This window comes from Vulpes lagopus, chromosome 4 (assembly GCF_018345385.1).
Source record: "Vulpes lagopus strain Blue_001 chromosome 4, ASM1834538v1, whole genome shotgun sequence".
NCBI classification, from domain to species: Eukaryota; Metazoa; Chordata; class Mammalia; order Carnivora; family Canidae; genus Vulpes; species Vulpes lagopus.
This window is the reverse complement of record NC_054827.1, coordinates 132,117,918-132,145,583: the sequence shown is the minus strand read 5'-3', so window position 1 is coordinate 132,145,583 and position 27,666 is coordinate 132,117,918. Positions and strand designations below refer to the sequence as shown.

The 27,666-nt window shown below is 47.9% G+C and overlaps 1 protein-coding gene across 8 annotated transcripts in view; it reads right to left on the bottom strand.

Annotated features, from left to right (window-relative positions):
• The window catches only part of APBB2 (amyloid beta precursor protein binding family B member 2), a 369,758-nt gene that overhangs the window by 14,488 nt on the left and 327,604 nt on the right, over positions 1 to 27,666 (bottom strand). For 7 of the 8 annotated variants that reach the window (XM_041752053.1, XM_041752059.1, XM_041752056.1 and 4 more), the window contains one exon: positions 1,352 to 1,466. In XM_041752053.1, coding sequence (XP_041607987.1) covers positions 1,352 to 1,466 — 115 coding nt within the window. Of the gene's footprint in view, positions 1 to 1,351; positions 1,467 to 10,938; positions 11,118 to 27,666 lie in introns of those variants that run through there. The other variant, XM_041752061.1, reaches the window with a different exon arrangement.

The window sequence follows — 27,666 nt, the reverse complement described above, 5'->3', positions numbered from 1 at the left end:
ACTTGGGCCACCACTATTTGAACACCAGCTGGCGGTGATGTTGCTAAAACATCAACCATCCTGGTACTGCACTCCTTGGAGGTCCAGGGACAGAGTGGCCAGTGGTCTGCTCTCTACTGACTCACCCTTGGAACACTGTGTTCATTCAGGGGGAGCCAACTAGAGAGCACAGAAGGAGAGGGTTAGGAGCCTCGTAACCTTGTGACCCAAAAGAGGTGAGGATTCTGGAGGAAGGAGGACAGGAACAGGACTGCGCAGACACCTGTCTAGCACCCCCAAACGTACAGGTACAGTCCACAGCTTCAAAGGTCTTCCAACGGTAAAGGGCTGTCCAGCAAGCAGACGAAATGGAGGACTCTTTTTTTGTGGCTATAGATCACACATCTCAAGTAAATCTATGGAGGTTCTGGAGGGGATGATTTCAGGTCTATGCAAGAAAGAACTCTCTAACAGCCAGAGTTGCTCAATAATACCACAGTCTCCTGAGAAGTGCAAGACTCTGTTAAAGGGGGTCACAGAGGTGCGGGCAGAGGATGGGGATGTTTCTATCAGGACTGCTCTGCTGGAGGGGAAGGAGGAAGGGGGGGCTGGTCCGGCGACGTCCAGCTGTCCGTCCTCATTCTGAGCCTCTGGTTAAAGCAGTGGGACCTCGCCAGTGTGAGACCTTGACCACAGCCTGCCTCATGGCTGGTCGGCTTCCAGGAGCAGCTGTGTGTCCTCCTGAAGCCAGTGTCAGTCAGCTGCCTGCATTTCCACAGACACCCAGGTGGTTTCTTTCTTTCTTTTTTTTTCTTTTTAACTCATGAGAGAGACAGAGAGAGGCAGAGACATAGGCAGAGAGAGGAGCAGGCTCCATGCAGGGAGCCCGATGTGGGACTTGGTCCCAAGACCCTGGGATCACACCCTGAGCCAAAGGCAGGTGCTCAACCACTGAGTCCCCCAGGAGTCCCCTCTTTTAAAAATATTTTCCCAGGTGGTTTCTTACCGTCCTCCCCTTTTCCAATGTTTTACGCTCAGTTCTGGGGCCGTGTCCCTGAAAAGTCTGCCCTGACTTCTTTCCCCCTTCTCCCTGTCGGGCTGGGGATACGCATTTCCACGCACCGGCCCTGCCACTGTTCTGTCCACCTAGCTCACCCTGCAAGCTGTGGAGGGGCCCAGGCTTGGCTCATCTCAGAGGCAGAACATCACTGAGAGCAAGAGGGCTTTATCCCAGGGGGCTACACAGATGGTCTGCCCGTTTCTCCCTGAACACGACATGCAGGCCAGCATCCACCCTGCCTTCACACCCCCTTCCCCGCTCAGGCAGAGAGAAAAACAGAGGGATGGACCCCTGCATCCTGGCCCACCTTACCTTGGAACAGATTTCGTGGAGACTTGTGGCGATGGCTTTTGCTGGTGTGTCACATCGAAATACGTGACATTTCAAAATCCTCGTATCTTTGTCTCTTGCTACGTAAGCAAAATCTCTGTGCGAACAGAATTTATCAGGACATCAGAAAAGGGACTCTAGCAACACACGCTCTAGTTACGAATGTTAGCTGAGCGAGCGGCCAGGGTGTTGGTGGCAGAGTAGGTATGCGGTGGGCAGAACCAAAACGAAAGCTTCACCAGCTGCCTGGGACACAGGGACAATTCCAGGGATTTAGGAATTCATCTCTGAGTAAAACAACTATACTGTTTCCCAAAGTCAGTGTCCTGAGCTCCTGGAATCTTATGACCAAAACCGAATTTTAAATTTTTTATATTATTTCTTTATTTATTTTTAAAGATTTTATTTATTTACTCATGAGAGACACACATAGAGAGAGAGAGAGGCAGAGACACAGGCAGGAGGAGAAGCAGGCCCCATGCAGGGGAGCCCGACGTGGGACTAGATCCCGGGACTCCAGGATCATACCCTGGGCTGAAGACAGACGCTCAGCCACTGAGCCACCTAGGGGTCACAAAACCAAATTTTTTAAATGAACCTTCTATCTAGAGCAATTATGATTATAGAAGCAAGAAGGAGCTTGAAACAAGCACGGATTTGCATGAGTGCTACCAAGACAAACACGGCAGAACAAGAGGCTCTAATGTGCAAACATGTGCCCGGAAAATGAGCAGAGCCCCGGCCGCTGGGGCCAGGTGACAGGCTGTCACCGGGCAGTCTGCCACACTGGGAGACAGCACAGACTGAGAGCCCGTCAGGGCCATGAGATCCTGTTGGGTGGCTCACCCCGACCGAGGTGAGCTCACACACCTCGGGGAGCGTGCAGCTGGCGCTTGGATTTTCACCTCTTTTACTGATGACAAGGGTAACGACTGGGACAGTACCTGGCTTCAAAGAACCAGGCTGTGCAACTAAATTCCTCCCTGTGATTATTGAAGGACGACGATGGTTTAAAGATCAAAGTGCTCAAGAAAAAGAAATGCCCGCATTGCTGCATCCGGATCACCATGATCTCCTTGTATATGTTGGTTAAGCCAGGACACGGTCTGCAGATTGTGTCTACAACCGCAGAAGAATTCTTTATTTATCATCTATCTATCTATCTATCTATCTATCTATCTATCTATCTATCTCATTTATTTATTTAAAAAAGATTTTATTTATCTATTCATGAGAGATGCAGAGAGAGAGGGAGGCACAGAGACACAGGCAGAGGGAGAAGCAGGCCCCACGCAGGGAGCCAGACGTGGGACTCGATCCCAAGTCTCCAGGATCAGGCCCTGGGCTGAAGGCAGGACTAAACCCCAGAGCCACCCGGGCTGCCCCTGATGAATTTATTTTGAATGGTTCCTCTTCGTGTAAGAACCGGTGGTCTTTTCAGACTATGATAATCACTTTCCTCAAGATACTCTTGGCTCTTTGGGAAGGCACAGGGGTCTACCCACTGGAGGCAACTGGCCATCGTGAAGCTGTGGCCAGAAAAGCCTACCCTGCATCACATGCCATGCGCAGTGGGGCTCCCCACCCCGGCTCCAGGTTGGGGGCACTTTGGCCTCAGCCTGTCCACACCTGACTTCAATACCTACTCCCCCCTACCTCCTCCTTCCACATGTTCTATCTCAGCTGGCGTCCTCTAGGCTAGAACCAAGAGGCCTTCCTACCCACCCCCAGCACCCCCCAACTCCCCATGTCTGGCTTCCTGAAAACGTCCTGAACTCATCCACCCCAGCCAGTTCCACCACCCCAGGGGGAGTCCGCCCCACCTCACCTCACGGGGTCTCTATGCCCTGGTCACAGTGCGGGACTCAGGGCTGGGGGGAGCACCCTTCCCAGTGCTGCTGCGGCAACTCATACACCCTGGTTCTGTCAGTATCTGTGACAGTCTGCATTCCCCACGACTCCCTGAAGCTCTGTGAGGATGGTATGTGCCTCATCAACCCCAATACCCACCCCAGACCTGGCCACGGAGGTCCTGACTGACTGGTCCTTCCTCTTTCAGAACAGCGCCTGCAGCTTGCATCCCAATTTCCTGTGGGGAAGCTGACCCTTGGCCAGAGGTGCCCACGGGCTTTATAACCGTGGGTGGAGGGGTGGGTCTGGGCGAAGAGATGGGCCCACACTGAGAGGTGAGCAGTCTTGTCCTACCCTGTGCTCCTGAGGCCTTTCCGTTCTGGTCTCAACCACTATCAAGACAACATATTAAATAAGAAATGAGAGAAGGCCTCATTTCTGGAGAGCATGCTCAAGGAAAGCCCTGATTCTGGCCCCCAGCTCTCCGGGTTCTTCTCTTTCCTAGATGGATCTTAAAAGGATATATGTGGTGTCTCGCCACACACAACCGTCTTCCTTCAGAATTCTACGTTCAGCTGCCATTTCTCCAAGGCCAAACCTCTTTGGTTCTCTGATGACCCACTCAAAGTCCAAACTCTGTCTGGATTTCTAGAGTTCTGAAACCTGGCCCACCTCCTCTTCTAGCTCTCTCGAGTCCCAACCATGGGGCTCTCTGCTCTGTTCCAGAAAGGCAGGTCTTGACTCATGGCATGTCCTCTTGCGTGGCCACTGGCCTCCCGGTACTGTCTGGGGTGCACTGCAGTCAATCCAGCTCAAAAAAGCCTGCTTGGCCCTCTGTGCCCCAGGACATTGCTTGTGTCTAAACGCTTGTGGTATTTAAATTCTGTAGCACAAAGGATAAGAGCTTGTCACATCCTACCTTTCGTAGTTACTGTGCAGACCTCAGAGTGTCTGTTCTCAGAGACAGTAGGAAGCAGCCAGGGACAAAGGAATCATGACTCAGGCAACCTCAGTTCTAGTCTCAGTCCTGAGTCCAGGAGCTACAGCAACTCAGGCATGGCATCTAACCTCATCTCTAAGTGAAGGAGCCGAGAAACACATTTCCAAGGTTCTCGTCGGGCTGTGATACACCATGAGGTAAGCTTCCCAGTCCCAGCCTGCTCTTCAGGACCGCTGTTGGCCTGCGGTGCAAAGCTACCATCCGGGAGGAGGACACCAGCCCTGGTCAACGAGCAATGGCCCATCCTAGCAAACTGCAGCTCCGCGCCCTCCGCTCTTTATTATACAACCCCCGAGGAGTAATTTTTTAAAAAATTATTATTATTAATCTTCATTTTCTTCCGGCTCCAGTGAAAATGATTAATGCCTCAGGCAACCATCTGGAACCCACATCTTCCCAAGGGAGAAGCTTAGCAGCCAAAGGCTTTGTTTCGGGGATTTTTTTTCCAGCTTTGTCTTTTCCTGTGCGCTTTCAGGTACCGGGCTAATAGATCCGGGACGCAGGAAATCTGTCCGTTGGGGACAGTGAGTGAGTCCTGCAACGAGCCCTCTAGGGGCTTCATCTGCTTCCCTGGGAAGGAAAAAATGGGAGTTCTCTCCTCACTACCAGGGTCAAGCGATTTGCATGGGAGACCTGTCCGGAGCCAAGCTAAATACCCGCAGGCCCCATGCTCGGGTATTTGTAAGCTGTGGTGAGTCCTCTCTTTCAGACCTGGGGCACAGACAAGTCGAGCAACCTCCTTTGTGTGCAATGAAATGCATGTCTGATCTAATTTCATTATTATTTGGAATGAAACCCAAACATCGCTTAACTGGTTGTTTCAAAAGCTCAGCTTTTCAGCACCTCATTTCTGAAAAAGCCTGCGGTCTAGACAGAATCAGGACCCTTCTAAGATGCTCGCAGCCCAATTCCAGGATCTGGGAATGTGTTAGCTCACACGGCAAAGGGTGATCAAATAATTAAAAGATGTTGAGATGGGGTTGTTATCCTGACTTATCTAGTTGGGACAGACACAATGACGGGGAAAGGACTTTGCTTCTAAGTAAGTGACAAACAGGAGCAGCAGCCACCAGCTAAGGAAAGCTGGCAGACAGCCTTTAAAAGCTGGAAAAGGCAAGGAAATGGATTTTCTCTTGGAGTCATTAGACGTGCCAAAACCGTGATTATACCTGGAATACTCATTTTAGATTTCTGATCTCCAGAACTGTAGCAGAATAAATTTGTGTTGCTTTGAGCCACTGTTTATCACTGCTAGGGGGCTTTACGGTCTAACTAAATTATGATTTAATTAAAGATTTTTATTTAAAAACAATCATATTCCATTCCCTTCCACAAATACCTTCTGAGCCACGATTACATGCCAGGTGGACAAGGCTCCGGCTAGGAAGCCCACTGTCTAATGGTACAGGTGTCCAGTGAGATTCACAGTGCATCTTTAAGTATCACACAGACCTCACCAGGGTGAGAAGGGCAGCAGACAGTTCCCAGAAGGTTCCGTGAGCATAAGCAAAGGCATGGACGTGAGAAAGTCCACAGAGCATTCGGAAGAACTGCTGGCCCAGTGCATACGCCTAGGTACTGTGGCAAAGGGCCATGGTGGGACTGCAGGGAGGTTGTACCTGTGTCCCCCCCACAGCCTGGCCCTCAGAGCCTCGGAATATGGCATGTGACCCTGCACAATACGTGTTTTTAAAAAGTTTCTTTGGGTGGGATGAAGTGGGTCAAGGGAGACACTGACTGGGGGCTGCTGCTCAATGTCCAGGTGAGCAGATGAGTATGAAGCAGGCTAGGTTAGCATCTGTGAGAACAGGGTAACAGGAGACAGACGGAAAGGAAGTGCTAGAAGGATGGCTGGCAGGACTGATGGGTGGGGCTGATGAGAGGGCAAAGCCAGAATGACTCTTGCTGGGCCAACTAAGCGCCCTCGAATGCACCAGGCCAGGAGATGGAATCTGGTGAAGGAAGGAAGCTCATGAGCTCCGGTTGGACGTAAGTGTAAGGTGCTGGAGAGCCACCCGCTGGCCAGGCCCACCAAGCAGGAGGACTCTCAGTCCCTGAGCGTGGGCCTGTGGTCTGGGCTGGAGACACGGATCTGGGGAGCAGCTGAAGTCAGGGCAGCAGATGAGAGCATGGAGAATGAGACAAGACAAAATGAGGCCTGGATTGGAAAAGAAAGGCATTTAAAGGCCTCACTGAGGCAGAGGGCCCAATGAAAGATAGAGAAAGAGTGTGTGTGTGGGGGGGGAAGCACAGGAAAGGCTGGTTCCAAAGGCACTGAAAAAAGAGGGTTTCAGGAGAAATCTCCAGGGCTGTAGAGGCTGAACAGCAGGAGACCTGTCAGTCGGTCTTAGTGACAGGGAGGACAGGAGGTCTGTGGTGAACTTGGCCTCCTGGGCCTCTTCTCTGGAGGAGGGAGCTTGGGTCCCAGCTTTAGGAGGCTGAGTTAAAAGAACACAGTATATCTGCTTAATTTTTTTGCCCCTTAAACTCTCATTCTGGGACCTTTCAAACATACACAGAAGTAGAGGACAGTCCCTATGTCCCATCATCCAGTCTCAACAATAATCCAAGATGTTGCCCAGCCCAGACTTTCGGAGAGACTTTTTCCAATCAGTGTCAGGATTCTCAAAGACCTTAGGCTCACACATCAGAGCAATCTGACCTTTTCTAGAGATCTTCCTGTGTTCCAAGGGGGACGAGAAACCTTGGGACTACAGTGCTCCCGAGAGATTGCAAACCTAAAAGGTTGCGTGTGACCAGCCTAGGGCCACACATGTGAATTCTGGAAGAAAAGCACCAGGTGCCACTGGGTGTCACATAGCCAGGCAGGGCCCACGGTGGCTCTGAACCCACATCAGGGTGAGGGTCAGGCCCACCTTCGCCTACAGAGCCCTCCATGGCTCTCCCGTCGCCTACCTCTTTCCTCAGAGCCACCAGCAGCTGTGGGGCGACAGCTCGGCTGAGATGGGCTCAGATGGGCTTCTATGCCGCCTCCTGGTTGACCAGGCACCCAGTGGTCATGCATCCCCCAGGCCTTCAGTGTGTTCATTTACATCCACAGAGCCCAAATGATCTCTGAGGTCCAGTCAGAACACAGTTCCTATTTTTCCCAACAGATTCTTCTAGATGTTCATCTGTCTGAGACATTCCACCTGACCCTCAGGTGCAAGCACCGCTTTTGTCCTCGGCTCTGGCTTGTTCCACTGACAACACTCACTGAGGAGCCATTTGCTAAAAGAGGCTCTGGTCCAGGCCCCCCGCTCCCCACACACAGAGTTGTGCCCCATTCCTTTCTCGCGATCACGGGGATCACTGTGTCTCCTTTAAAAACCAGGAATGACAAGTTTACAGCTGTACCTACCTGCGTCCCTTCCTTAAACTCTAGCAGAAGAGAGCACCAGCAATCAACTCCCTCTCCCCATTTGTTTACTGGGCCCTTGTGTTTCCCACTCTCTCTGGTTCCTCTCCTTTTGCTGGTCCCCCCTGCTGATTACTGCCCCAGGGGGCCCGGCCTCCAATCCTGCCAGGGAAAAATGTCAGGGCTGAGACACCTTCTGTGGCAGCCTCAAATTTCTTCATGGCAAGGAACAAGGACAAAAGAATGCTTTTACTGTTTCCAGCTGAACAGCAGTTTAACCGCCCTGCAGGGGATTAATCCATCTTTAGGGAATGAATGAAGAAACGATTCTTTATTCCAATGGGTTCTATTAAAAAAAGAGCCCAAACTACTCACCCTTTCCCTGGATCTCTCCCCTGCAACCCTCTTAGAGACAGGGCATTTGCTTGTGTGTTCCTCTCTCCACTAAAGGAATTTATGAGGCACCTACAGACCTCTTAGTGGGGTTAGCCAGGCTAACATTTCAAAGCCCTGTCCACAGAAGCCAGGAGAGGTCGGTATCTAGACTATTTCAGTGATACGAGATCTTATTTACTTAACGAATCAGCCTGTTTCACCGCAGGAATGTTCCCGGGGAGCCAGAACATATATATATATTTTTTTCTAAATGATGAACTGAAACTTGCCTCCTTGCAACTTTGGCTTGTGGGATCGAGCTTTGCTTCCTGATGCAGAAGCAGGAGGAGCTGAGCCTGCCAGCTGCAGGAGAGCCCAGGCGTGTGCGGGGAAGGGACTCGTTCCCCTCTTTTCTAGGAGATTCCTTTCCATTCACTCTCACCTAATCTCCTCTGCTAGCATTCCTTAGCCAGGCTCCACAAAAAGACAATGCCTTCCACAGAATCCGGGTTTGCTTGGGTCATATCCGTGCTGCGTGATGCTGGGAATTTGTGAAGGCCGGCACATGACAGGCATTCGATTAATGGTAGCTGTCGTTATACATGAGGAAAAGGTCAAAGAGAGGACCCCCTTTGAAATTCTGTCTCCTTCTCCATGAGAGATGTTTAAGTAAATATTTGAGTTCATAGGATTATAGTAAGACTCTCTGAAATGTACCTACAGACCCCTGCCTCCCGGTTGGTTTATCTTTCTGTAGAAGCTATAAGCCACTACTGCAGTTGTTGTTACTACCACGGAGGATGGGCCCCACACGAAAATAATGACAAACAGGAACAAAAAAATCTGAGCCAAATATTGCATGTCTAGCCCTCTATGACAAACAGCTTTATCTCCACTTTGTTTTACGTGCACAGGGGCTGGAGGGAAAAGAGTCCTGTTTTCAACACTGTTTGCTCTTCTCTGCCTCACTGCTCCGATCTTCTGATGGTACTTTGAAAATCTCATTTTGGAAATGCTGGTGAGGATGTGGAGAAAGGGGAACCCTCTTGCACTGCTGGTCTGGTGGGAATGCAAGCTGGTGCAGCTGCTCTGGAGAACAGTATGCAGCTTCCTCAGGAAGTTGAAAATAGAGCTACCCTACAACCCAGCAATTGCACTACCAGGTATTTACCCCAAAGATACAGAGGTAGTGATCCAAGGAGGCACCTGCACCCCAATGTTCATAGCAGCAATGTCCACATTAGCCAAACTGGGGAAGGAGTTGACAGAGGAATGGATAAAGAAGATATGGTCTATACCTACAATGGAATATTACTCAGGCATCAGAAAGGGTGAATATCCACCATTTACATCGACATGGATGGAACTGGAGGGTATTATATGGAGTGAAAGAAGTCAACTGCAGAAAGGCAATTATCATATGATTTCACTCACATGTGGAATATAAGAAACAGTGAGAGGCACCATAAAGAAAGGGAAAAATTAGAGAGGAAGACAAACTATAAGAGACTCCTGACTTTGCGAAAGGAGTCCCCAAAACCAAACGGTTGCAGGAGGGGAGGTGGGGTAACTGGGTGACGGGCACTAAGGAGGGCACGTGACGTGATGAGCACTGGGAGTTATTCTATATGTTGGCAAACTGAATTTAAACAAACACACACACCAAAGAAAGATCTCATTTTGCGGGTGGGAAGAGGAAGAAAGGAGATGAGAAAGTCATCTTTTTAGATGGTCAATCCAGAATGTTACACACACACATGATTTTTTGTTTTTGTTTTGCTTTGTTTTTTAAATTTTACCCAGTGGCGTATCAGCAGGCACTGACTTCACAAAGCTTAGGCTCCAGCTTTGTCAACTCCACTCTCTTTCTCCTCTGCAAGCTCAAGCAGATGCTAAGTGCCCCTTCAGAGGGCATCCCAGGAACTCCTCACCTGCGTAAACACACATTCTCCACAGGGAATCGTGAGACACATAAGCTGTGTAAACAGCAGATTTGAAATTCTACCTGCAAATAATCCAGGTGGCTCTGGCGGACCAGAATGCGCAGCCTTCTAAAGAACAGAGTCGAGCTGTTAATTTAATATTCGGAGCCACGACCTCTCGACCTCTCCCCGGGAGGAGACGGGAATACATACAGAGGGGAGGGATTAGAAAACATCTGAAAATATATATCCTCACCGCTGCCTTGCACCAGCCCTCCCGTTACTGTGGATGAGCTCACGTTCCTCATCCTCGGCCTCCAGAGGCCTCCTCAAAGGTAAGGAAAGGTAAGGGCCGTCACGTTTGCAGAGCCTCCCAACCGAGGCCCCTCAGGAAGACTGAGCCTGGAAGTGCCCCCCACCCAGTCAGAACTTTAATTTGGTGATAAAGCTGCGGAGGAGCAGAGCTGCAGGCCCCCAGGCAACCAAACCAGCAGGCCCACATGCGCAGCCCAGCACGGGGAACACAACATCTGAGGTACACGCGCCTGCCTTTGGCCTCAGAGTCCTACCCTCTCCATAGTCAGGTTCATCCAGATGTAGGAAGGGAGGAAAAGAATCCATATGCTCGGGCTAATAATCGAGACTGAAAGGGAGTCAGTCTTCCGCGCTCTTAGCCTAGAGCCACCCTCACCAACGAAACTCTAGACAAGCCATAACTTCAGCAGGTCCTACCGTGCACTGAGAAGCCCTCTACGACGTGGGACGCAACCTTAGCACTTCTAACCACGGCCCCTCCCAGCCACGGGCGAGCGGCCACGGCCACGGCCTGTCCTACCCAATCACCCAGCCCGTCCCCGTCCCCAGGGTCAAGCGCAGCAGAGGCTTAGGGACCCGGCTGCAATTCCATGCTCTGTTTTCAATGAGGACACACACGAATGATGATGACAGAAGGTCACGGAGAGCAAACTCTGCCCTTCGGAGACAACGATGGCTGTGGTGGCGGCAACATGGCATGAGGAAAGCACACCGACGAGGGGGGAGAAATGAAAATCGGTTTGGTTACCTCTCTCTGAATCCGGGCAGGCATGAGGGAACAGAGCAGAAACAGCACGTTAGCGTTCACTCGGCATCCAGGAAATGCAACAGCCCCGTTAACAGCAACTCTGAGCCCCGACACCCCATCTTTGCTTCCCAACTTTGCTGCGACGAACAGCCTCTGGGGGCTGATTTTAGCTGCGCTCTGTCACACAGAAGTGTGTATTTTGAGCCACGTTACGATGAAGCCAAGAGATGCCAGCTGAGTTTAGAGGCAACATATCAACCGGGGGAGGTAATCAAGCTTAAAATATCACAGTCAAATACAGGAAACTGTTTGCAGTAAACACTGGCAAGGCGCGTGTCTTCATTTTCCAGCTCCACCTGCTGCCAATAAAAAATGTACAGAAACGATGACATGGGGACAGCCTTACCTGTTCTTACTAACTTCTGGCATTCTTCTAATTGAGCTGCAACTTTAGCATCTCGGTCCTTTCACTCAAATGCATCACGAGAAGGCCCCAGAGCAGGAGGGGGCAGGGACAGTAGAAGGTCAAGGGCAGAGATGGGACGTGGGAGGGCTGGCTGGGTGAGGGATCAGAGGAGCGGAAGGGGAGTGGGATGCAGAGCAACTTGGGGCCACAGGCTTCAAGATTCACTCCCTGAGCCGGCAGGGTGACCCTAATGAAGTCACTTAAACTCTCAGCCCGGGGTGCTCCCTATACCCCTCTGATCTTGTCCCAGCCAATGTGAAAGGGCCTGAGGGCCACCGGGTCCCCAGGGTGGTCACATGCACGCCAGTGAACATAAAGCAAGTGGGCCGGAGAGGCAGGGAGCACCCGGATACCGAGAAGGAAAGGAAGAAACCCAGCTGTCACAGAAACCTGCTCTTGCGGGCGCCCCGCGGCCAGGGTCACGGAGCAGCCCGCACGGCCCTGCAGAGATGAGAGCGAAAGTCAGGGGGTCAAACAGCAGGCACGTCACACAGTGAACCACAGGCATACAGCAGAGAGGTGGGCTGTACAGCCTGAGGCGGAGCAATGACCCCAACGGGTTACTAGGTGCGGGGAGCCACACAAGCACACAATCCAACTCGCAGATATATGGACTCACGAGAAGCAAATGTTTGAGTATTTTGATATCCACACAGTAAGAAATCTGGAACAATATAATATCCATGTTGTCACCTGTTACCTGGAGGAGGGGCTTGTGGAGGATTTTATTTAACACGTTTGAATATTATACAATCAGCACGTGTGACTTCTGTGCAACCAATAGGTAAATATCTATCTCGCTGCTTCAGCCAGAGCCCTGTGAAAAGCGCACCCCAAAGCACAGGTGGCAAGGCTAGAACATACATGAGTACTAGGGTGACACCCCCAACAGCCACCCTTTTTCTTGAGCTCTGGCTCCGTGTTGCCCAAACAGCAACCCAACGAGGTAAGTTTTACTGTTCTTACTGATAGAAAAGAAAACCAGTTCAGAGAGGTTGAAGAACTTGACAAAGGTCACACAGCTAGGACATGGTGCAATCAGGGTTTGACTGGAGGTCTGCAGGACTCTCTAACACTAGTCTTCCTACAGTCGTTCAGCATCACCTCATGGTTTGTCACCCAAATGACCCAGACGGTTACAATGCACAGGTGTTCAAGACAGGGGCAAAGGATCTAGCAAAGAACCTGGGGCTTTAGATGTACATGGGAGGGCACCTGGGTGCCTCAGTGGGTTAAGCCTTTGCCTTCAGCTCAGGTCATGACCCTAGGGTCCCGGGATCGAGTCTGACATCAGGCTCCCTGCTCAGTGGGGAGCCTGCTTCTCCCTCTGCCTCTCTGCACTTGCACTCCTGCTCTTTCTCAAACAAATAAATAAATAAATAAATATATAAGTCTTCAGATGTATAGGGGAACCTCTCTTCCTTTCCTTGGGTTGTGAACTTTTATATTTTATAGGGGGATAAGGTGGCTGACAATTCTCAAAAGAAGTCCTTTACACTGAGTATGTAGATAGAACCGTGTTCAAATCCAGTTGGTAGCCATGTTCCCTTGGGTGTTTATCCTGTTTTTTTTTCCCCCAGGCTCCCTCTATGTGCCAGCCACACTGTGTTACCTGGTGCGTGTGATCCTTCAAACCTCCTTCCTTGTCAGTGAAAAAGGGATCAGGACACCTGGCTCTGGGTAATCGTGGGAATTAAGTTAAATGAGATGGTGTGTGTAAAAGAGTACCTGGCATGTAACACGGTGCAATAAACTGCTTCATTGTAGTTGTCATCACTAAGTTATCTTATGGTTTCAGGTCTCAGTTGGGTCATGCTGGGTGGGCACTAGAAGTAAAGTGTCTCTGCTGGACAGGAGGTCACTGGGGGAAATATTACGGCCATCTTCTCAGAGTTGATGGGCGCTGTTCGCCACAGAACGAGGGGAAGTCACTTCCTGCTCATGTCTCTCTGTCAAAATTAGTCTACAGAAGCAATTTCAGATCATCACCAAAGGATCCAAAGACTTGGATCCTAGTCTCATATTAAATGAACACTCGGTAAGTCTCTTAACCTCTCTGAGTCTTGGTTTCTCATTTTAGATTAGATGGCTTAAGAATTGCCTGGTGCTCAGACTTTTATCAGAAAAGGATTTGCTAAAATGTTTTGACTCTTACATCAAAAAAGGATGAGCTGGTGGCATTTCTTTGGCGAGCTTTTCATTTATACCAAATGCTTTTAATTTTTTATTCCTAACAAAAACTTTGCCTGATTACCTTCAATCCAGAGACCTGAGAATACAGTCTGTTTCTTTTGAATATAATAATTATTGAAGACTTGGATATTTTTCTTTCTTTCTTTCTTTTTTTTTTTAAATGCTTTTTTAAAAAATTTTTTTATTTATTTATGATAGTCACACAGAGAGAGAGAGAGAGGCAGAGACACAGGCAGAGGGAGAAGCAGGCTCCATGCACTGGGAACCCGACGTGGGATTCGATCCCGGGTCTCCAGGATCGCGCCCTGGGCCAAAGGCAGGCGCCAAACCGCTGCGCCACCCAGGGATCCCTATTTATTTCTTTTTTAAAGGTTATTTATTTATTTATTCACGAGAGACACACAGAGAGAGGCAGAGACACAGGCAGAGGGAGAAGCAGGCTCCTTGAGGGGAGCCCGGCGACGTGGGACTCGATTCCAGGACTCGGGGATCACGCCCTGGGCCAAAGGCAGCTGTCCAACCACTGAGCCACCCAGCTGCCCTGAAGCCTTTGATATTTTAAATCAGGTCCATTACTTCTCATCCACTTAAGGAAACAGCATCAATATGTAGCCACAATGTTTTTCCCTGAAGGCAGAACTTGGAAAAATGATACTGCCAACTTTTAACAAGGTTCCTTCTTTTGGGGTTAATAGACACTGCTCGATTTGAGTGTGGAAGTAAAAGCCAGCCATAAGTAGGGACTTCAGAGAGATCTTTGAAATGTCTTTCAACAAATGCAGAAGAGTCAAAGTGGCAGCTGCTTTACTGATTTAACACCTTATAAATTTGCCAGGAAGCAAACATCAGCCCAAAGCCAGGCTTCTGCAGCAGGAAGAGCTAAGCGAGCTAAATGTAGAGTCAGGCGCACGCTTGCTCCCCTCTCGCTGTAAACGCGGAAGAATTAAACCAGGATTAATTCCACACCAGCCACACACTCAAGGGCTGCTTGATCAGTATGCTCTCGGTGGCGATTTCTTGGGAAAATGAACGTGGGAGTAATTGGCAATGTTTTCATTAAAATAAGCCCGAAATAACAGAACTACTTGGCATGTGTAACCGGGCATCCAAACGAATAGGAAATTCCTCAAAATAAACAGCACGCCAGAATGACAACGTCTGTTCCAGCTTTTTGGAGGAGGATGCATCTCCTCGTCCCCGGCACGGCCACCTACTTCTTATGCAACTCATGGGCCTTCTACTTTTCACACACTGAGCACGTACATAGCAAAGACTTGCCAGTGTGCTTCTCACTCCATTTTTGCAGAATGCTTGTTTCATGCTACTTTTTGATGCCTGGCCTTTCAACACTGGGGGGCTTTTGAGCCTTTTGAGCACCAGCACAGACCAGCATTATCCACACAACAATGAAGCAACAGCTATAAAACTTTATGTCATGGAAGCTCTCACATCAACTCCGGAACCTCGCTATTTTCCCCCTAGCTTCAAGGTCTTTTTTTTCTTTCTTATCCCTGACGTATATTAGTTGTCTGCCCTCGGTCAAGGCCCTTTGCCTCTTTGTTCTTCAGTTTATTCGTCTGTAAAATGGGAATAATAGTGGCACGGACCCCCTAAGAGTTCTGCGGGGATTACACTCATTAATTCATGTAAGGGTCATGGTGTGATGGCACAATGTGGGGCTCGGTGTGCATGCTGAGCAGTGCGCTAACCAATTGTGGACAAAGAGGAGTTTTGCAGAGAGAAAGTTTCCTAACCTGTTTTGGATCATGGAACCTTTCGGAAGCTGATGAAAATACCCCGGAAAGAAATGTGCATGAATTTTATGCACAAACCCTAGCAGGATGGGGAGAAGGTTCAAGAATCCCTGGAACTCATTCAAGACCCCTTTACAATTCATATCCTGCAGGTAAAAGCTCCCTGAACTGAACTGAATTCTGGATTTATGCAAATTTACCATCTGGTGTCTGGAGTTTAAGAGAATTCAGCTCAGGAAAAGGATCTGTCCTTCCCAGGACCAAACCGTGACATAGGCACCTGTCTTTGAGGAGTGTGCCTGATTTTGCAAGCTAGTTCCCTTCCCACCTCCCTGCTCTTGCCCCCCAGGCCCACACGGCCTATTAACTTGCAGATGCAGGCAAGTCAGAGTTCCAACAGGAGTAAGTGTGAAGATGAGGATCTAAAGTGGTGTAAGGTTATTGAAATTCAAGGCACATTCTTCTAAACAAAGGACTTTCTCATGCCACTGGAGAGAAAACACAATAGTTACCAGTCAGCTTACTAATGAGGGAAAAAGGGATATTTGAGAGCAACCAGGAAATGAGTTTGGTGTGTGTGTGTGTGTGTGTGTGTGTGTGTGTGTGTGTGTGTGTTTAAAGTCCATGTTTGAAGTGAGCAAGAATTAACAAGTGTCTGCTTTCATCTGAGCTGTATTACAGTAAAGCAACAACCACTATCACAACAAAACAACCTTGCTTCTCTGAATATCTATGGAAAGAGAATACATATACATAAACTTATATTTAGGTCTCAAGGAGAAATAACTCATGCCATGTTATGGTTTCAGGGTATAAAGTTTAGGGCATAATCAAAGAGCAAAATTATGTAAATTGTACCTGAATTGGGAAACCATGGGCTGGCTTCCTTCCTGAAAGTACAGGTGGAAAAAAACAAAACAAAAACTTGATACCCAGAAGGCTCCCTCCTCTCTGACTCTGACATAGAACAGGGAAGAAGACAGGTCTACGCTGGAAAAGTGATTTCCATGCAAGAAGTGTCACTAAGACATGAGGTACCAGCAAGTTATAGACAAGACTCCCAGTTAGAACCATGGTGACTCTGTGGGTGAATTCCCCTCAATTCCATGCACCCAGCCACGTGGAGGGCCTCCTTCAGGTAGGGCACATTCTTAAATCTGTTCCTAAATTTTCAAGAGGATTTCAGGCTATCGCTATATAGCCAATCCCCATTTCTTTGCACAGACAGGAGTGCTAGTGTAGCCAACACAAAGAGCCAAAACATTTGATCATTTGCATTTTGGAAACTTCCATCTGGATACAAGTATACCTGACACTCTGTAAACTTGGTGATACCTAAACAAAAATAAACATCAACAACACTAACAAAATCACCATGGCAGCGCCTGTTTTATTGAACCTGCTGCCCACCCAGGCTTTGTTCTCGGTGCACGTTATTGCCGAGCCACACAATAATCCTGCAGGAGAACATCACGACCTATTTTACAAACAAGGAATCCAAGATGCAAGGAATTTAACTGGCTCAATACCCCCACCAATAGAAGGTGGTAGATCCACAAATGGAACCAGCAGGTCCCCTTGCCCGGTCTCTTCTCCGTTGTTGCGTGGTTCTAGAGCACCTGGCACCTGACTGAGCCTGCCTCTCTCCCCCTTAGTGGGCTCTCTTCAGGACCCACCCCTCGGGGAAGAGAGGTGGTCTCAGGTCTCTGCTCCTCTCTCTATCCTATTGGAGTTTCGTTTCCACCACAGCTGGACCTGGTGACAAAGGGCAAGTGTTCTGATTCGGTCTAAACAACTTTCCCAGGCAAAGGCTAAGGGTTATGTCCTCTACACAGCAGCCAATTATCCTGTTGCTGCCCTGCTTTGATCCTCTCCTGGACTCCATCTCGTTGACCTCCCTCTCGGCCTCACCCATGGCCTGCTGGGCTCCAGAGACACTCCCATCCTTCTGTTCTCAAAACACACATGGCCTGTGTCCACCTTGGAAATTCTGTCATCAGTATTCCCATCGCCTGGGTCGCCTCTGCCCCCAGGTCTCCTCTGGAGGATTCCTCCTTATTGTCATCACATCCAGAAAAGCACTCTGGGCTATCCAGTCATGGTCAACACCTGCAGCTGTCAAAACTACTCTCTTCTATTGTTCTTGCTTCTACCCCAGAAAAGAGTCAAATCTGTGTGAGCAGGAACTCTTCCTGCTGTGTTCACTCACCACCTCCTGGCACACAGCGCCACGTAATCAATACATATTTTTGAATGAATGAAATAACTAAATAGAGTACACAAAGAACTACCCCCCACCCCCCGCCCTTACTTCTAATAATTTTGTAGGAACCCAAGGTACCGATGCTGGGAATAACCGGGAATTAGCTGCATTTTGTTTTCACTTGCTATTGTTTACTGCCGATGGCATTTTAAAAAATGACTTTAGCTCATATTCGGTTTTTATGTCATCTGAAACAATGTTAATAAAACATATTTCATGTGAGCCGGCAGGAGGAGAGTTCTGAAAAGATTATCAATCTCTGTGACTCTATCTGAAAGTGAGGCAAATCTATACTTTGATCATCTCCAGCAGAAACAACAGTGTTTTCCAGAGCCCCTAACTAGATTCCTTCTTCAGAACATTTGTCTAAAAGAAAAATGGCTCCCCTGCTCCTGAAGAAATCAATATATAAATTTCCATTGTATATTGATTTCTATTGGGACTTATCAACTCCCTGGATAATTTTCTGTATGTTTGAACTCTAAAAGAAATAAACCATTGCTTATCATTTAGGAAAAAGACCTCAGACAACACATTTCCATATATACCGAGACAGAGGACCTACGGAGAGCTATATACCATGAAGCATCATAGAGCATTCCAGAGGGATCTTAGCAGGAGTTAACTTTCTGATACAATTTGAAAGAATATCCAGATTTCCTGTTCAGTAAGGTTCCCTTTTCTATGCAGCTAGTCTCTTTGTTCCAGCCTCTTTTTTCTTTTCCAACGAATATAAGAAATCTTAAAAAAAAAACAAAAAACTAAAAACCACAATCCCATTATAATAGCATTCTGTTTTTACTGCCTGAATTTACCTTCCTTTTACTGCCCAGATTTGTCCATATCTGACAAATGGAATAGACACACCACCTGGAAGAAGCTTTAGTGTGGGCTTGGGTGTTTGAATACTAGTTTGTCATGGAAGTACCCCACTGCTGGCCCAAAGAGACCGAACCTTCTTACTTTCAAAGGACAAGGTCCCTCTTTCAGCTGTCGTTGGGGGCTCTACATGGATTATTTATTTATTTATTTATTTATTTATTTATTTATAAAAGCAATTTTCTTTTTTAAATTAATTAATTAATTAATTAATTAATTAATTAATTAATGATAGTCACACACACACAGAAAGAGAGAAAGAGAGAGAGAGGCAGAGACATAGGCAAAGGGAGAAGCAGGTTCCATGCACCGGGAGCCCAACGTGGGACTCGATCCCGGGTCTCCAGGATCGTGCCCTGGGCCAAAGGCAGGCACCAAACCGCTGCACCACCCAGGGATCCCCTACATGGATCTTTTAAATCAGAGGTGAAAAACCATGACCCCAGGATCACAGATCATCCGTGTTCCCTATCTGTTTTTATAAAGTGTCACTGGGACACGGCCACCCCCATTTGTTTCCCATCGTCTACGGCTGCTCCTATGCTAGGAGAACAGAACTTGTGGAACAGTAGCTGCAATGAAGATGATGTAGCCCACGAAGCCCCAAATATTCGATATCAGGTCTTTTCCAGAAAAAGTGCCAAAACCCTGCTTAGATGACAACCTGATTCAAGGGAGCGACATACTATATAGACAAACACTGAAATCAGTACCAGCTAAATAATTTGTGAAGCCCAGTGCAAAATGAAAAGGGGAGGCTCCGTGTGAAGAAATGAAGAACTGCAAGATGGTAAGAGCAGAGCATTAAACCAAGCACACACTAAATCTGTACGGCAGCCCTCAGACACTAGAGTAATGCTTGCTGCAGGTGACAGGCTCCAAAGCCACCTAGAAACCATTCCATCCAGATGCAGGAATAAGAGTCGCTTCCAATCTGTAGCTTCTTCAGGACCCAAAACACCTTTTGCTCAACTGAAATCCTACACGTACACCCCACCCCACGTGAGAGTCAGAATCAATGTGCAGCTCTGCCTCAACCTCTTATTTCAAAAAGGTCGCATGCAGGCTGTGAATGTGTTTTTAGCAGGGGGGTGGAGCAGGGGAACTCAGGGGGGCAGAAATCACACTGGACTTCTTGCAAACAGCATTTTCATGTAACCTGGCAGACAGATGCACGCTCTAACATGACAGAAGCAGGCCAAAGCAGCCCCAACTGTCAACTGTGCTCTCTGTGGCTGCTTTTCCTCGATCATAATTATTTCAACTGTCATAATTTATTCATCCCCAGACAAGCTTACATGTTCCAGGGTGACTAGTCCAGGCATCTGGGTCAGAAGGGCTGGCTGCCCCAGTCACTTCCACCCCTCCTCAAGTCTCAACTTCCGACTTCGGAAGGAGTATCTTCTGCATCGGTATTTTTTTTGCAAAACCAAACCAAAGTTGGTTTCAAAACCAAAGTTAACTGACAAAGACTGTAAGCTTTTGAGTTCGTGAACGTGAAGGTGGGAGGGTGCAGAAAAAAATCCCATCAGAAATCAGAGACTTAAAAAAAAAAAAAAAAAGAAAGAAATCAGAGACTTCATTTCCATACTTTACAGGTACAAGGAAATGGCTTTACTAGCTCACAGAGTGCTCAGTGATTTTTCTGCAAGGTTCCCAAGGAATTTTACTCTTTCTGATTTGAGATACATTTGGAACAAATTTTGTTTGCGACAATACGTCAGTTGTTAGGACTCTGAAGAATGTTCCACGTGAAATAGGTAACTTCAAATGCAATTATCAAAGGTTTCTTATAAAACTGGAGCAAAGATAGATTAATTCCATATGGATTAAAGCTTAAAACTTGTCTTTTTTCTTACGTTGATCTTTTATTTTTTTATGACATAAAAAAGAAAATGCTCAAAGGTCTGATACCAGTTGAGAAGGACAGTCAGGGCAATAAGGCTGAAAACATCCTGGACAAATGGCTATATGCACAGCACTCCACTGGACAGGTCTGCTCACCCACAATGGAGACTAAACCCTAATTAAGTCAAGGTCTTGATACAACAGAAATTGAAACTGAGTTGCTCCGTTGCTTAATAACTGTCCTTAAACAGGCTTTATTTCTTTTACTGTGGATTTCAAACAGAAATCAACAACGAATCTAAAAATCCAGAGGGTGTCCTAGAATACTCCCCCTTCCACTTCTGTTATAGTCAGTCTTGCCCATTCAGTCTCCACAACCCACTTCTCTTCATTCTCTCTGCCACAACTCTGATTCTTCTTGGAGTGGGACTTCCTAGCTGGTCCCTCAGCTTCCACTTGTGCTCCTAATGTCCATTCTCCCAACCACATTCACTGAGATCTTTTCTTACAAAATATTAGGTCATGGCACTGCCCTGGTTATTACCTTTCAAAGGCTTCTCATGGCATTAAAAAGAAAACCTAAACCTTCGACCACAGCCTGCAAGCCCCAGATCATCTTGTCCCCACTGACCTCTTCTGCCCCAGGGCATACCATAGGCCTCCTTGCTCCTGGCTTTAGCTATGCTGCCCTCTGCTCTGATCCTTGAAGACACTGCACATCCCTCTTTCTCAGAGCTCTCCACTGGCTCCCCACCTGCCTGGCTTCTTCTCAGCCTTCTAGTTCAGCTCCAATGTCACCTCCTACAATGGATGCCGCTTGGTGACCCCTTTCCCCACTGAACTACTCTGTTGCTTTCTCTGAGCAACTGACCATTCTCATGGAGCTTTGTAATCTATATCATCATGCTTCCTAAATCGTTCTTCCAGCCTATGTCCTGCCTCTTCTTCGTACCTTGTCCTTCTCATTCATTGTGTACCTCACAAGACGCCTGAAAACACAGGCGTTTCGTATCTGCTGAACAGCAAGATAATCTAGAGATTATAAATGCCAAGTACATGTGATGGTCATAGTTAAACCCTCCAAAGAGAAAATGAAGTATTTTCATCTATATTAATTCATCTGCCCACTCAACAATTCAATTATGGAGAGCCACGTAGGCCAGGTACTATCTTAGGATTAGAAGAATCCAAAGGTCTAAGAATTTCTCAAAAATATTATATGCTGTGTTTAAAAGAGGCACTTAGGAATGAGTAATTTACACTACTATTTAGCATGTTTTCATGTAACCCTAGGGATGTGTGTTAAAGTCTGGAAACCCAGATGAGTAAGAAGTTATATATCATCAATACGTTCTAAGAAAAAACAAGAAAGGCAACCCTGCCCCACCCCGCCCAAAACCACATGAAAAGTACAAAGGGAGTAAATAGGGGATTTTCCAACTGTGTTCCAGGTCTTTAAATCTACGAGTCCCCTCTTCACACTTGGGAGACTGTGGCCAGATGAAAAGCTTTGCTCAGTCAGTGGTACCAAATGGAATTCACTTCCCTGAGGGGTTGTTCAAGATGAAAGCTGTCCAGGTGAGACCAGGAGGCTGCACGACTGATAGTTTTTGAAACAGACTGGAATGACCACATCCAAATAAACAACATCCCTGTTCAAACTCTCTTAGATCTCAACTTCTGGTCCTCCTTGCAGTTCCAGACTCCTCTGAGAGGTATCCACGGTCAAGAGATGCAAGTGCAGAAAGACTGAACCACCGACCATCTGATTAATACCTCCACCCTTGGAGAGGAGGTGACCTTGACCTCACTGGTGTGCATCCACAGCCCTGGGCTCAGCAGACCTCTAAGGCCGCAGCCTGCAGCAACATCCTCTTGCCTCACCTCAGTGTTATCCATACTATTTCTCAGGTGTGCTCCAGTTCAAAGGATCTGAAATGGGTCCTCTGATAGCATTATGTGGGCTCCAAGAAAGTAAGTAGGTACTTGTCGCATTTATTGAACACATAGCAGGTGTTCAATAAATACTTATTAAATAAATTATCCCCATTGCTCACAAGTTAGGACTTATTACAACAATAGAGGAACTCATTAACGCATTAGGTGTCACAAAAGTGGGGTTTCTGACCCACCCAGCACAGAGCCTGTGCCTTCACTCTGAGCCTCACTCACCGCTGAGCCAAGAACAATGACACTTTTCTTTGACAATAACGACTGATGCCTTATGTCTTTCCCCCATTCAGCTTTTTATTTACATTTCATCTTGGACAACACAACCATCAATAACTTTTACAAAATTATGGCCAAAATGGGATTTACGGTTGTTTTCCTTACAATACGTTATGCTTTCTAAGTCCCTGGGAAAGGCTTCAGGACACCAAATAATTCCTTTCACAAAGCAGTACCAACTGAAAGGCAGTGGCAAAGCTCTGAACTTTAGGGAGAAAACTTGCAAACTGCTTTTGTGGCGGAGTAAGGCTGAAGGAGAAACTGCCCAATAGTTTAAAGAAACCAAAAAGAGAACATGGGGAAAGCGGACACAACCCACCATTCAGGATTCAAGTCAAACCAGGCTGCGTCTGCGGTTATAAAAAGAAAGAAAAAGACTAATGGGATTGCCTGCTCCTCCGCCTTCTCCTACCCAAGGCAGTAATGAAGATTCACAGCCATGCATTAATTAGGGAATCGATAGATAGATGTGCCTGGTTACAATACTGGGACAGGGAAACAGATAATGGAGAGAGAAGGCACAGACTCCCCCAGAATCCAGGCAAATGTTGTACGCGATATTTCCATCACGTTTTTCTTAAAAAAAAAAAAAAAAAGCCACTAAAAACTCCTTTTTGATTGCCAAGAGCAAGGACGTGACAGGTTGGCTGATTTTCTACATTTGGGGAATTTGAAACATCTTCTCACATGGGAGTCCCACGTATTCTCAATCCTAGGACTACAATCATTCGCAAATGCGCAGCCTTTCTACACCAAACAACATTGGTTTCAACCCCAAAACTGGATTGCCCAGATGCTGCCGGGATTTCTTTCCCTCGTTAACAGACAAGAAGACACAAACGTAAGACTCACCGGAGGGCCTGGGAGATGAAGGCGCTCGTTTACTCAGTCCTGGTACCCAGGGGCCGCAGGCGAGACGCCCAGCGCGGAGCATCCCCGCAGCCCGCGCCCCCTCGCCCCTCCCCGCCCGCCGCCTTCCCCCCCCCCCCCCCCCCCCCCCCCCCCCGCCCCTGCACTTCGCTGAGCGCCGCGACCAGCGCGGAGGGCGCAGCCTTTGTCCCGGGGGCCCCGGCGCCCGCCTCGGTCCCCGCTCGTCACCTCCGCCCGCACCTGCAGACAAAGGCCCGCCGTGGCCTCCCGGGCGGCCCGGGCGCGAGGGCGAGGGCGAGGGCGAGGGCGAGGGCGCGGCGACCACAGCAGCCAGCCGCCGCCCCCGCCTCAAGTTGCAGCGAGCGCCCCCCGCGCCCCCCCGCCGCCCATTGGCTGCCGGGGAGGAGCCGCCCCGCCAGCCCCGCCCCCCGCCAGGTGCGCCCCCGGGGCCCCCGCCAGGTGCGCCCCCGGGCCCCTCCAGGTGCTCGCGGCTGCCCGGGCCCGGCCCGAGGCGCGCAGGGGGCGGGCACAATGCCCTCCTCCCGGGACAAACCCCCGACTCCAGCACGAACGCTGGACCCTCGGGACGTGGAAAGTTCATTCTCATCCCGCTGAGCCGCTCTGCAAAGTTGACGCCCTGGGCTTTGGGTTTTTCTGGTTCCTAATAGATCCAGCCCGGTTCGTGAAGGGGGTCGGCGAGGAGAGGGGGGTGGAGCAGGGGGCGGCAGGGGTGGCAGGGGAGGGCCCGCTGCCACGCACGGCCGGGGGCCTCTGCAGTGTCCAAAGCAGGGGCAAACTGTAGTTTGAAAAATCTGGCAGCCAGTTTGGAACTGAGCTGAAAGGTATCCTTGGCAGATTTCCCTGCCAATTTACACGAAACCCTTACCAGCAGGTAGTTGCCCCTGCACACCTTTCCAAGAGAGGTGCCCTCTCTTAGGGCACCTTTTGTTTAGTGCTGACTTGGAGCCAAGATGACACTGGCACCCCAACACCGTCACCTCTAGTGGAGAGACCCCATACACAGAAGCAGGGAAGTGGCCAGTTGGCCAAGCGACAGCATTTTAAATGAGTGCTGGCCAGTCACTAAAATGGAGTTTGAAAGAAGAATCCAAGGTCTCCTTACCGTCTTTATTCTGTGTCTACGGAGGGCACTTTACTAATTGTTTGTGGGCAGGATGTTTGATTGGACAATTTAACAAAATGAAATAGGCTATATTCAAAGTACCATGCATGGAACTTGTAAGATACACATAGAGAATGAAGGGAGTCTGCAACTAGGAGGTGGTGTCTGATTTTAGTAAAACACATCACAGGTGTCCTGGCAACTCTTAATGTTCATGTTTTAACAGCAGATTAAACATCTACTCACTTGTGCAACACTTATTAAGCTCTTCCTAAATGCCTGGCTCTCTGGCTATCCGTTGTTTTTCAAGGGGGACATGTTCTAACTTATGGTATATCCGGATCCACGACCAGTAAATACCTCAGCTGTTTAGAAAAGTTGTTTACACTTAGCTGCTCCGGCAACCACAACTGTTTGGAACACAGCCTAACCCGGAGGTGGGGGGTGAGTCTGGGGCGTGGGGTTCAGCAGTCGGAATAGGCATCACCGAATCTGCAGACATGAATTCACAGAATCCCACCTGTCACCCCTTCTTCCCTTCCTCCCTCCCTTCCACATAATTCTAGTGAGTGTGGTTACTTGCCTACAGCAGGGCGGAAACAACACATCAGCCAACGCTGCCAGATGCCCAAAGGTGACAACACAGTGTGACAGCTGAGGGTGTGCTCGCAGGGATGTCATGCTTGACAAATCCTGCCAACTCTACGTACCACTGTTCTCTCAGATGCATCCCCCTCTCTCCAACTCCACCGCCTCCTCCCTAGTTCTAGCCACCGTCTTCTCTCATCTAGATGGTTGAAGTGGTCTTCCAACAGTCCCCCTGGTTCCACTCATTCCCAACTGGCTGTTCTCAGGGCTGCCACACGTGTGTGTCACAAATCACAAACCCGAGGAGCTGTGCTCAGGCTTTAAAACCTGAAAATGCCCTTCCATTGACTGGAGATAGAGTCCACAATCATTTCCAGGGTCTCTGAGGCCACCAGGGATCTGGTCCTGATTCTCTCTCTAATCAACACTGCAATCACGTTCCACCTCTTTCTTCTCTTTACTCCAGCCTCATCTCCTAGTTTCTGGAACATGCCCAGCTCCTTTCCATCTCAGCCTTTGCACCATCTGTTTCCTTCTTCTGAAATGTTCTTCACTGCACTGCTCACCTGGCTAATCCCTTTCACCCTCCATATCTCAGTCCATTTCCTTGAGGAAAATCTTCCTACCAGACAGTTCTAGACCCTTACCCCCTCCATTCCCCAGTATCCTGGATTTTTTTCTTTACAGTCCTCTTCTTCATTTTATAGTGAGGCTTATATACATGATTGTAGTGTCTGGTTTTGTTCCTGTAAAGAACTCAACCTTGGTCAAAGAGGGTCTTGGCTTGTGGTGGTAATCTCTAAGACCATGGACCTAACACTTGTGTTTCTGTTTGCCTGCAGCTCTTGGGTCACACTAGATAGTCTAATGATCTAGACTAGGGGCTTTGGCCCTAGGTAAGGGCTTTGGCTTATGTGGCATCAATGCCACCTCTGGAGGGGCTCGAGACTGAGGTCAACCACACGGATCATCAACCATGCCTATGTGATGGAGCCGCAATAAAATTCCTGGACACCAAGGCTCAGATGAACTTCCCTGGTTGGCAATACTCTGTGCATACTGTCACACATGGATCCTGGAAAAGTTATACAGTCCATGACTCCACAGGGAGAGGACAACTGCAGCTCCGTGTCTGGATATTTCCTGCACTCTGCCCTATGCATCTCTTCTCTTGGCTGATTTTCATGTGTATCTTTTAGCTGTAATGAACCATAACTGTGAGTATAATAGCTTATAGTGGGTTCCGTCTTTCCAGTGAATTAGTGAACCAAAGGCTGGTCTGGTGGACTGTTCCCTCTTGTATTCTCAGTATCGGGCACATTTCCTAATACACAGTTAGTGTTTGATACATTGAGTATTGATCATATTTAATAAATGAATATTTTTTCTATAGGTACTTTTAAAATGAGCATGTAATGAACATGGAATGCCTTTACAATTTAAAGAATAAAATTTCACTTTGCCAACTCCTACTTCTGAGTCAAGGCCAGATCAAAAGTCGCCTCTTCCATGAAGCCCTTTCCTACTCGCCAGGGCCCATCATTCTTTCTTGCCAATTGTGTTCTCTGGCTTATTGCTCTGCTTTAACAGCAGTCAGTGTATTGAAATGTTTTTGTGAATGACCTATGTTAGATAAACTCTGAATCCCTGGTGTAGAATGTGGTGCTTACACAGAGCGGGTACACAAAAGGCATTTGCAGAAGGCAATTTTTAAAATTTAAAGGTTTGGTGTATAGAAAGATAGGTTCAGGGGTACCTGCATGGCTCAGTCAGTTAAGCATCTCCCTTTGGCTCAGGTTGTAATCTCCAGTTCTGGCTCAGGGAGGAATCTGCTTCTCCATCTCCCTCTTCTGCCCCACCCCCCCGCCCCGCCCCCTGCTCATGCTCTCCCTCTCTCTCTCTCAAAATAAATAAATAAAATCTTAAAAAAACATAGGTTCAGCCATCTATGAAATTCTGGTACATACTGCAGTTCATTCCCTGAAAAATAAAATAGCTGTTACTGTAGTAGCTGTTATAATGGTGTGCAACTCTATTATTTTCTTTTTAAAAATAAAAATGTTCCTCAAAATTATTATCCACTTTAAAAACCTGACATGCTTTAAATAAAAGTATGGAAGCAGATCACCAAACTTTTAAAAGTCATCTGACTCCCTAATTAGAATGAAATATTACAGTTTATTTACATAATACATTAAGAAAATAAAATAAAATAAACACAACCACCAATCTTTCTCTCCTCCATACAAACCTAATTGAAAATTCAACCAGCACACTAATAACCTATGATGTCCCCAAGTAGCATAGAAAAATCAATTTTATTTCCTTCAGACCTGCATTTAAACTGGATAATAACTGCTATAATGTACAACAGCCATAATCCAATTTCAATTTGTTTGATTAGATGAGTATAAACATTAAACAAGAAAGTCACAGGATTGTCATAACAATGTTCACGCTGTTAACTCATTATAGAACAAAGCATTTTGATTTGCTCCTAGAAAACATGCTGCTA